General features: G+C 30.0%; 2 protein-coding genes across 2 annotated transcripts; both read left to right on the forward strand.

Annotated features, from left to right (window-relative positions):
- Positions 1-360: 360 nt before the first annotated feature.
- On the forward strand, positions 361-1,928 carry LOC114408766 (F-box/kelch-repeat protein At5g43190-like). The gene has a single exon (XM_028371927.1). The coding sequence runs from the start codon at positions 492-494 to the stop codon at positions 1,569-1,571; it is 1,080 nt and encodes a 359-aa protein (XP_028227728.1). The 5' UTR covers positions 361-491; the 3' UTR covers positions 1,572-1,928.
- A 5,174-nt stretch (positions 1,929-7,102) lies between these two features.
- On the forward strand, positions 7,103-8,853 carry LOC114408065 (transcription factor bHLH85-like). The gene is made up of 5 exons (XM_028371191.1): positions 7,103-7,740; positions 7,829-8,017; positions 8,118-8,183; positions 8,295-8,360; positions 8,474-8,853. Exons 1-5 carry the CDS (start codon positions 7,165-7,167, stop codon positions 8,570-8,572), a joined length of 996 nt encoding a protein of 331 aa, XP_028226992.1. The 5' UTR covers positions 7,103-7,164; the 3' UTR covers positions 8,573-8,853.
- The last annotated feature ends 2,773 nt before the right edge of the window (positions 8,854-11,626 follow it).

Here is an 11,626-nt window from a genome sequence, read left to right on the forward strand (position 1 = left end):
CTATAATCTTTAGTGAAACTTAATCACAATTAAAATCTATGTTCCTTTTCCAAAATCCTAAACTTAAACTTAATATATGTCCAATCTAAGCCACACTTGTAGACTTCTTATTTCTCATGATTGGATATCTACACCCAAGATATGTCCGTTAATTTTTTCCTACTTACAAATACTTAAAATATCTTTAGTCGTGTCATGTGGATGTTACTTTTGTCAACAATACATTTTTTTCAATCAAAAAACTACTTTTCAAATAAAAATTGTTAGACTAAAATTAAAATATACACTTCAATGACATATACCTGTGGGGTGAATAATCTTAAAACAAAGTCGAGTCGTACCTCGAGCTTTTGTTTTACTTCTAGTCAAAACTGATCATGCTGCCGCATCCACCATAAGGGGCAAACCTGCCTGTCTTTCTTTTATAACAGCACACCAAAGACAAACATTAGGAAACTCCAAAGAAGAACCCTTCTTCAGCAACAACAATAATGGACCCCAGAATCTGGAGCAAACTACCTCCTGATGTTGTGGAACACATACTTTTGTTACTCCCTCTCAAAACACTCTTGAATCTCAGACCCACTTGCAAGGCCTTCACCTCTCTCCTCTTTTCACCTTCCTTTGTTTCCAAACACTCTTCTTCTTCTTCCTCACCCTTCTCTTCCTATCTCTTAATTTCCCACCCTCAGTGCCCTCACTATTTCCGTCTCTACGATTCCAACCTTTGCTCTTGGCGCACCCTCTCTCTATCCCTCTCTAACTCTCTCCACTTATCTGCTTCCTTCACTCTTGTTTCCTCTTCTGGTGGCCTCTTTTGTCTCTACAACCCCACCTCTTCTTCCTTTCTTGTGCACAACCTCTTTGTCAGGTCCTCTAGAAAAATCGAATCCCCAATAACTCGCTCTCGTCACTTGGGACATGTCACTTTTGTTACCACCCCTCTTGGCTACTACATAGTGCTTCTTTGTTCAAAGTCAACTTCCAACACCAGTGTCTTTGTTTACGACTCTAGTAAACTCTCTTGGCGGTGTTTTGAGGGTTTTAATGTTGTTTTCAGCGACAGTTTTCACCAGCAGGGTACTTTCTTTGATGGGGGGTTGTATTTCACCACCCCTGAACCGTTTTCGGTGGTGTTTTTTGATTTGGAGAGTGGTGAATGGGAGAGGTACGTTGCTGAGTTGCCACAACAAGTCACTTTCGTGAGGCTGGTGAGTGATGAAGAAGGGAAGTTGTATCTGCTTGGTGGGGTTGGGAACGATGGTATCTCGAGGAGCATCAAGTTGTGGGAATTGATAAAGGGTGAAAGGGTTTGGGTGGAAGTGGTGGGGTTGCCTGAGATTATGTGTAGAAAATTTGTGTCGGTTTGTTACCATAACTATGAGCATGTTTATTGCTTCTGGCACGAGGGAATGATCTGCGTTTGCTGCTATATGTGGCCGGAGATATTGTATTACAGTGTTCTGAGGAGGACTTGGGATTGGCTTCCAAGGTGCCCCTATTTGCCTCTGAAATTTAGCTGTGGTTTCAAGTGGTTTTCTTTTGTTCCAAAGCTCTATGCTTCGGTATGAGTTGTAGAAATTCTCACATAATCTAAGACCATCGTGCTTCTATAGTTTTGATCAATCTTCATGTGGTATATAATTGGAACTTTCAGTTTACAAAGATAATTATAAGACTTAATTATGTATCACATAGAAGTTGGTCAAGAACTTATGTACGTAGTAGTCTTAGATCATGTAGTAATTTTTCATGCGAGTGAAGTTCTCTTGTTTAGTAATATGGAGTAGTGTTGGATTGGATCCTTTTAGATTCGTATAGTCACGAACTCATGCTGTTGTTTTGGATATATAATAATAATGCATGTAACTTGTAAGTTCTGTGTGATGACTTTTGGAATTTATTTTGTCCAAGGACTATATGATAGATCTGTGTAGGTGCATGACTTCTGATTTTGCTCTGGCTTACTGCAAGCTATTAAGAAGCTATCTTCAACCATAACTCCAAAAACCTAGCTCGTTTTTCCTTTCCGAATAATGGCTTAATTTTCAAGATAATAGCTTATTCTAGTCAAAATGCATGTTTGGTATTTTTTTTTTATAAAAAATAATAGCTTATTTTTAAAAAAAAACTTTCTGGAAGATTTCTCAATATCTAACATCTCCTTTTGTTTGCATTTTAATTATGCATCACTTATTTTTTTTAATTTTTATATTTAAATAATTATTTTATCTATTTCAACAAATATTTTAATTCTTTTTGATATATTACTAAATAGACTCCTCAAGTAACCTTTTGTCGTTATATTTCATCCAATATTATATAGAAAATGTCAACGGATACATTAACGAATACTGACAATTTTTATTATTATTATTTTTTAATATTACATGTAGGGCCCATAAAAACTTTTAAGATGAATGCTTAATAAGCGGGTGATGCTTCACTGAAACATGTCAAACGCTCCTTTCGGTGCACATTCTTATTATTAAAGCTTACTAGACTCGAACACCATTGCCGGGTGTGCTCTTATAAAACTATCAAAGATAAGCTGTTATTAGGACATAAAAGGCCCTAAATTTAATTGAGAAAAAGGGTCATGTGACAGTATAGCAAGTTTTATACAGTGATAAAAACTTATCATGCATAGACATTAAATTCAATTTAATTTATAAACAAAAAATTAAAGTTAAAGACTTGTGTTTCATTTGGTAGTTTTGGGTCAGCCAATTGCTCATTTTACCACCTTTAGTGAAGATTGAATGAGAGGTGAAGTAGACTAAACAACAAATGGAGAAAAAAAATATCCAAAGAAACAAGATAAACTTTTAAAAATTTAAAACTATTACTATTTTAATCAATAACAATTTCATAAATGTTCACCCAAACACACCTTATAAGAGGAAAACAGGAGAGGAAAGTAAAAAATTACTTTATTTTTCTTTACATAAAATAAATAAATAATAGCTTTGTGTTAAAAATTAATTCAATATAAAGCTTAATTTCTGCTGTCTTAAATTAAGTTATCTTGACTAGCTTTTTGTTATCTTTTCGCTAACTTCTTACGGAGGACGGCCCTCGATTTCCAACTTTTATTTATGTTTTTAATGGCTTTTAAAAACTTTGCAGAAAAAAAATGGCTTTTAAAATTTTTAAAACACATGCATGTTTTTTTTTTCCTATTAAGTTTCGTTCTCGTAAGTTAAAACACCCAATTTACTGTTTCAATATTCCACCAGTGTTTTTCTTAACCAAATTCCTACTTGAGATTTTTATTATTTCTAAAAAAACCGTTAAGATAAAATTTTATTTACTAAAGTAAATTTTGATATTTTAAAAATTAAAATTTTAAATATTTGTAGGTTAATTATTTTTTATTATCATTAAAGTAATTTTATGAAATTAAGTTACGTTTTACATATACTTTTTTATTGGACAAAAGAATTAATTTTAAATCAAAGCCTTAAATATTTTAAAAAAATAACTTTTTTTACGTCGAAATAACTTTTAATTCATAAGGAGTTTTAAGTTTTTAAAAAAATGGCAAACAACTTGTACTTTTTATTTATTAAATTCTTATTTTAAGTTTTATCTTTAAAAAAAAAGTTGAGTCAAACATATCCTTAATACAATTCTACGATTCGCAAAGAACCATTTTGTGCCAAGTGCCAACTACTCCGAATTATTTTTATGATCTTAATGAAAAGTTGAAAATATAAGAAAGCGCCAGTAAATTAAAGTGTCGAAATTAATTTGTATCAAGTCAAACATATTGCTTGGCTCGTTGCATGTTAAAAAGATTAATGTTAACAAATGAATGACGAATTAATTGTCTGTGCATGCTGTTTAATTAAGGTCATTGGTTGCAGAGTTAGGCTTCTTAAGGGAAGAAGGTGACGTCAAACGGAGTACTATGTATATTCTCATATTGATGCAGAATTGAAAGGTTGACTGTGCCAAAGAGAAGAAATATGCATGTGTTGATCCCAAGAAAGAGAAGAGAGAAATTCATGTAAGAACAAAACCCAAGTTTGAGGAGGAAAAATCAAGGTGACTGAATGAAAATATTACTGTCATAATTAACGATAAAAAAAATATTCAAACCACGCTCTAAGTTTGGATTTTTATTTTCCCCAAAGTCTTTGTTTTGAAGGGGATGTAGATTGAAATCCTGATCGCGCAAAATGATTATTATATATTAACGTAAGGGTCATGTTTCAAAAAAAAAAAAAAAGAAACGTAAGGGTCATAATGAATCATTTAAATCATAAGGACTCCAAATTTGAACCCAAACTATAATTAATTACGAGAAGGATTATGTGATGTTACCTAGAATCAAGGAATTTCACATTAGTAATTAATATGTTAAAGCTAAATTATTTAAATTAAGTTTGATTTTTGATAAAAATAATTTTTGGTAAGATTTTATTTATTTATAGATTAAATTTTTAATATTTATTGGATCGAAGGATTAAGACCCAAAGAATATATGATGTTATGCTGTACTTTCTGCAAATGGAAAAAATTGAAGGGACATCTAACCTATATTATGCCCTGAAATGATCCACCAATACTTTTGTGTGTGTGCTAATACTACATGCTAATTATTTGTATAGACAATTTTGAGATATTTAGCTAATTTACTCTATAATATTTATGGGGAAACCACCTGGATTTGATGAACTCTAACGGTGATTTAGTCTCAATAATTAGTCTCAGTTTAAAGGACCAAAACTTATAAAAATATTTCTAATTTTATCAAGAAATCAAATGGTTATATACAAGAAAAAGAACTTAATATCAACTTTATGAAAGGTGATGTTGTTTCAAAGTAGTAATTAGTTGCATCAGATATACTCTTATATTTAGAAAATAAAATTCTTACTTTTTATTAAAAAAAAATAATCTCACTTCTCATTGTCTTGAAGTATCTTCTTTCTTTTGGATTTATATTTCATACGCGATGTTCCTGTAATTGTTAAAAAAAAAATATTCTTTCTATCATCTCATACTATTCTCCTTTAGCATTATTTGTATATTTGATTTTTTTTCAAATCATATACGCCTTCCAATCCACTCTTTAATTTTTATCTCTAAATTGAAATTTAATATTTTTTAATTATCAATAATTAAAAATAATTTTATATCACAATTTATTATGAATTTTAAATATAATATAAATTATATTTTAATAATTTTTATTATAAATTTTAATTATCTAAAAATATATATTTATTAATTTACAAACTAAAATGTTAGTCTATATTACAAATAATAACACGAAATAAAAAATCACATTGATAAAAAGCATTTATATATATATATATATATATATATATATATATATATATATATATATATATATATATATATATATAATGCTTCAAATGAGAAAAGTTTTAAAATGAAAAATGAGAAAAATCAATCTCAACCCCTAAATTACAATTAAGATAACTCTAATGAATGAAAATTAAATCTAATTAAAAAATATATCAATTCTTTTTTTTCTCACAATCGATCATCCTTCTCAATTCATTCATGCCACAACACTTGTTCTTTTTCATCTAGAACCCTCATAGTGCCACTTGAATTAAAATGAAAGATAAATTATAAATGATCATAAATAACTCAAGCGATACTATAGTGAGAATCATAAATGAAGAAGAACATATATTGTGGTATGAATGAATTGAAAAGGAGGATCAATTTGTTCACAAAGAAGGATGGTTGATCATAAAAGGGAAAGGAATTGTGATATTTTTTAATTGGATTTGATTTTTATTTATTAGATCTATCTTAATTGTAATTCAAGGAGAGTAATTGATTGTTCTTATTTTAAAAATTCTCATTTGAATCATCCCATATATATATATATATTATTTTTATGAGTGACATGTCAAAAAAAATGCTTGCATAAACTTATTATACCCAAATATTAGACAAAACATATAGTTAATTGCGATATATTATGATTAAGATATCTATTAAAATATGATTGGCACAATCCTCTCTCACTTTTAGACAAAATAAGGATTAAATATTTTTTAGTGATCTTTATAAATATTTTTTATTTAATATTTTAAATTTTATTTTATCTTTTATTAAAAACATTTATTAATTTTGATTTTTACTAATATTTTTGCTTAAATCTTTATCATTGATGCATTATGCAATTGATCTTATTATATTATATGTCATCTCAAAAAAGATTATTGCTATAACATAATTAGATGAATGGCACATTATAATTGAGTGATAATAAATAGTATCATTTTTAAAAGATTTTAAAATTATAAAATTAAAATTAAACAAAATCATATTTTTACGAAATTAAAAACACACACCAACAAATTTGTGATTGATCTTGGTGACATGAATTTGTGAAGGCAAGAGCTGAATAACCTGGGCAATCATAGGCCGTTTGCAGCTTGTACAAGTTTTACACCCTAGTCATTACAATATTGGGTATTAACCATAGAACGAAGTGTACATTGATCCTTAATCTTAATCTTATATACAGGAGACAACGAGCGAGGTTCACGGGGGATGTGTCGATCTTTAAAGCAATTTAAAGAATGTCTGACTCATCCCCACAATGTGGCACCCATGAACTGCTTTTTGTTTATTTCTTGATGGAATTTTTTTCTGTTTATACATTCATGGAGACTCCCACGTTCCTACAACAATACTTAAGAGAGCTTTCTTGAGTTCTAACAAGGTCGCTATCAATCTGCTGTAACCATTAATCAAGAGACTTATTAATCACAATTAGCCATCTCTCAATGATTAAGCTTAGACCCCAACTTCCCTTTTGATGACAGTTTCAACTTTTATTGAGTCTAAGGTGTTTCAAGTAACATTATTCTAAATTATCATGGCATGAATTTTAATTCCCGTATGAGTTGTCGTGTACCTGGCATAGGCCCCGCACAGAGGACTCCTGAGTTTAGTTACAGGAAACTAGGACCAACCCTGACAATGACTACTAATTAAAATAAGATTGCAGAGGAAATCAATTCTAGTACCAACATTTTTTTCTTCTTGGAATTGGGTATAAATATGTCTCAAGTTTTTGCTGAAGCACCAAGCATCAATTAGCTTCTCTTTGCAGTGGCATTAGACCACAAAAGAATACCATAGGCTTCTAAGCATACAGAAAAGAAAATGGGACCTGGTGTTGGAGCCTTCCCTGATGGAGAACGGGATTGCTTTGGCAAAATGTTGGCCAATGAAGCCCATTATTGCTCACCACAATTACTTGAGGAAGATGATGGGAATGTTGGAATGCAATCCATGTTTTGCTCCACTCTTGATGTTGGGGGAAATAAGAATATGTTTTACTCTTTTGACTCTCACAACTCTAGTTTGCAGTATATTTCTCAAGAAAGCAGTCACAATAATAGCACTTGTTGTGGCCATAGTGTCTTCATGGCCAATCCGGAGGATCATACAAACTACCATTTTGGTCATGTTGATCATGTGCTAGCAAATAGTACATCCATGGATTTTTGCATGATAGATGAGAAAAACCCTGGCTCTTTTGTCCAATCTGACATTGTCATGAAAGAGAATGCCAGTTTGAATGAAGATGAGGGAAGTGACAAATCAGAGAATGTTTTTCCTGCCAAACATTTGAAGTTCAAAAGGATGTCTGATCATATGCCCGAACTCAAAGTGCATGTAGAAGATAAAATAAACTCACATGGGAATGGTAACAAAAAACCTCGTGTTTCAAAAGATGTAAGCTTTATCTATATGATCTAAACTCTGTTAACTCGTATTTGGAGCAGTGAATTTGTAACATTTTGCGTGTGGCTTCCAACTTCAGGAGCAGCATTGCATGAAGAACCAGAAACTTGACAAAATTGGGAACCAGGCAGAAGAGATTAATGCAGGTTCAGATGGACACAGTTCTAGTAGTTACACTCGAGAGGATGATAATGCTTCTGCTCTCAACTTCAAAGGGAAAACAAAAGCTAGTAAGGGAGCAACAGATCCTCAGAGCCTTTATGCAAGGGTAATTAATCACTCTCTTGAAATACAATTTCTTTCTTGCTTTAATTGTGCGATGCGATTGGATACCATACTTAACATATTGTCTGTTTTGAATCTTAAAGAAAAGAAGAGAAAGAATAGATGACAGGCTAAGAATTCTGCAAAATCTTGTCCCCAACGGAACAAAGGTAATATAATATTTTTTTAAAAAAATTTCATTTTAAGGGATTGTTGGTTGGAGAATAGAGTGTATTGGAGATCGATGTAACTAAAGATTTATTTCATGTATGGTCACGCAGGTTGATATAAGCACTATGCTTGAAGAGGCAGTCCAATACGTGAAATTTTTGCAGCTCCAGAACAAGGTAATACGAGACAAATAGCGTAAAATTGACAAGTGATTATTTTCTTAAAAAGATTTTGGAACATTTATACGATCGAACTAACTTTTTTTGGGAAAAAAATTAATGTTTTGTAGCTTTTAAGCTCTGATGATTTGTGGATGTACGCTCCGATAGCTTATAATGGACTTGACCTCGTACTCAATCTCAATCCTAAGAGTTCTCCACCTTTGTGACCTTATAAACATCGCAAGAGATGTCGAAGTTCCACTTAATTGGGGAATTAAAGGGAAGCTTGAAGGCATGTAATGGAATGAATGGTTGAGCAAGAAATATATGCATATAATACAAGATTACAAGTAACTGAAAGTTCATACAATGCTATGCATGTTTAATTTGTAGTTAAAATTACTGCAAGGCATGTTTCAATATAAATCTGACGCCTAAAAATAAAATGAAAGCAAAATCAAATTTTTGCGACTTTGCTGTAACTTGTCTTTGGCATAACAACACTCAATTCTGTATAGTAGTATTCAATTTTAGCATGGTCATGTTAGCGTTTAAATTTTAATTTCTTTTCCATTCTTCTTCTTTTACTGAATTTCTTTTCCATTCTATATCTTCAATGGACATGAAATTTTTTCTGTTTTGATATTAAGCATTTATTCAGTGCGACTAGGACATACATGACTCAATATCATTCCTTTAAAATAAATATTAATCAAATACTATTATACAATGTATAATTTCATTCAATCATGTTTTTCCGTTGTTTTTTATAAGTGGGGTTTTAAATGATAGTTCAAATATTAATAAAATATTATACAGTGCATAATAGTTCAAATAATGTAGAATGAACTATTTTTCTTTTACTAATTTGTGTCCTACAAGATTTTGTCCTTGTGGGGTTTTAACAATTTACATTATTAAATATTGAACATTTAAGGAACAAAGTTATAAATAATATTATTTTGAAAAGTGTCCATTTGTTAACTGTTAGATTTGGTTTATTTTGTCCTAATAAAAATATGAGATAGTAGTTACTTTTCTTTAATAAGGATTTGATATTCAGAAGAAATTGTAAATAGTTATAGAATCAAAGTTTTTTTAATTATTTATTTCTCTTATATAAAAAAAATCTTCTATTTACTTATGGGGAAAAAAGTAATTTTAATCCCAGTACTTTCTGTCAAACTTAATTTTGGTCCATGTATTATTAAATTGATTAATTTAATCTCTAACTTACTTTTTCTTTTTAATTTAGTCGCTTCTCCAATTTTGGGGCAGTAAAAAATTGTCTCTTAAAATTTAAACACGAGGAATTCGGCCTCAAAATAATAAATGAGGATTTTGTGTTCACATGTTAAAGTTCAGCCCATCCAATTAGCATCATAGTTCACAAGTCTTGAACCTAAATGGCCAGCTCAGTTGCTTTTCTTCCTTTATCATGGACCAATAAAAAGTGGTTTTCCTGACCCCAGAAAGAACAAAGGAAAAAGAAAAAGAAAAAGCGACCCCCTTTGAGTCTGTTACAGTTAATCTCGTTATTTCCAACCAGCATGTATTTCGTAAAATTCGTAAATAAGCTGATTAAAAATTGGTTATTAAATTAGTTGATCGAATTAAAAATAGTAAATAAAATTAATTATTTAACTAACTGATCAGTGAAAACTGTAAAGTAATAGTATAAAAAACCATACTTGATCATTTAGTTAGGTAAATTTTAATTAGTATAGACATTTTTAAATAATTGTTATTTTAATATTTTAATTCAATTTAAATGATTTACCATCTTAATAATTAAGATAATACTTCCTTATTAAATATTTTTAAAAATGAAACGAGATGATAAAAATGTATTATAAATTACAATATACTATAACTTTTATCATATTTTTAATTTGTTAAATGAAAGACCCGTATTTATAATTTGTTTTTCTTGTACTTCATTAATGTTTAGAATAATACACTTCAGGGCTTTTGCCCTTCACATTCAGAATATATATATATATATATATATATGAGATGAAATTACATTATAATATTAATATTTATTACATCATTTTTTATAACTTGAATTATATTTATATATTATTAAGATTGTTTATGTCAAATTTTATTTAAATTAAATTAAATTATTTATATTTAGTGTATTTTAAAATGTTTATATTACATTGATTTTAATTTATATGAACAAAATAACAAATAATTTTAACCTACACTTCATTAAAATTCAAATATAAAAATATTTTATAATTTTAGTAATTTTCTATAGCTCAGCCGCCAATCATGTATATGTATGTATAAATTGTGCCCGGAAAGCTAAAAAAAACTTTATTCCTTTACTGAACAGGTCAAACACGAGGATATTGAAAAGGTTCAGTGTTAGGATAGAGTCCTAAAAAAGGGGCGAGATTTTTCAAACAGCATGAATGAAGCCCTCGCCAGTGTGAAAATTCCAGACCAAATTTAATTAGCAAATTAAATTGTTGTAAAACTAGACATCAAGGGGGGAAAAAACTGTTGCTGACTCACCATCGATATTCAAGTCAAGGTCTCTGTCATCGAACAAATAGGCCATATATATTGGAATTTTGGTTTGAAATTAAAACAGCAGACTGAATTTCTCTAGTGCTAAAATCGCTGAAGCATGAGTACGTAAAATTATAACATGAAAGTGAACTGAAATAATTAGGTGAAGCAAGAAATAAAAACAGACAGTGGAGTCAAGAAAAGTCCAATATAGCTAGCTAGAAATGTTGAAAGCAGCTAACATGCATCCATTTCAGCATAAAACATTACTATATATACAATGAGAGGGATTGGAAGAATGGAGAAACGAATCCAAAGGGGTTTCCATGCATATGAGGGTTGTCACATGTCACATGCATATATGCCTGCTGATGGAAGAGGAAGGAGAAAAAGAGCGCATGGGAAAAATTTAGATAGACAATGTTGAAATTCAATTTTATGAGGGTTTTCACACATTTATAAATGATATTTTTTTCTTCTAAATTATTCTAGATGTCACTGGTTTTAGTTAGGTGTAAAAGTCAGTTCCTACCAAACCATACAAATAATCATATTATACTTTTAGGCGTGTTTTGCATTGTCATTGTGTATGCAACTATGCATATACTTTACTTGATCAGAAAAAAGAAAGGCGCCATACATACTCACCTTTTTTTTTTTTGGTATTATACTCCACCCTTTTTATACTTTAGAAAAAGTTGTTCACTTTTTAATTTTTTTTTATTTAGTTATTTATCTACAAATTCAAGATACCATTA

The sequence above is a fragment of the Glycine soja genome, chromosome 4 (assembly GCF_004193775.1).
Source record: "Glycine soja cultivar W05 chromosome 4, ASM419377v2, whole genome shotgun sequence".
Taxonomy (NCBI): Eukaryota; Viridiplantae; Streptophyta; class Magnoliopsida; order Fabales; family Fabaceae; genus Glycine; species Glycine soja.

What these genes read in the sequence shown, in the direction of transcription:
- LOC114408766 (XM_028371927.1), top strand. Translation starts at nt 492, where the DNA reads ATGGACCCCAGAATCTGGAGCAAACTACCTCCTGATGTTGTGGAACAC.
- LOC114408065 (XM_028371191.1), top strand. Translation starts at nt 7,165, where the DNA reads ATGGGACCTGGTGTTGGAGCCTTCCCTGATGGAGAACGGGATTGCTTT. An exon ending in CTCAGAGCCTTTATGCAAGG is followed by an intron (nt 8,018 to 8,117) that starts GTAATTAATCAC and finishes TGAATCTTAAAG; the next exon opens with AAAAGAAGAGAAAGAATAGA. An exon ending in TTGTCCCCAACGGAACAAAG is followed by an intron (nt 8,184 to 8,294) that starts GTAATATAATAT and finishes ATGGTCACGCAG; the next exon opens with GTTGATATAAGCACTATGCT.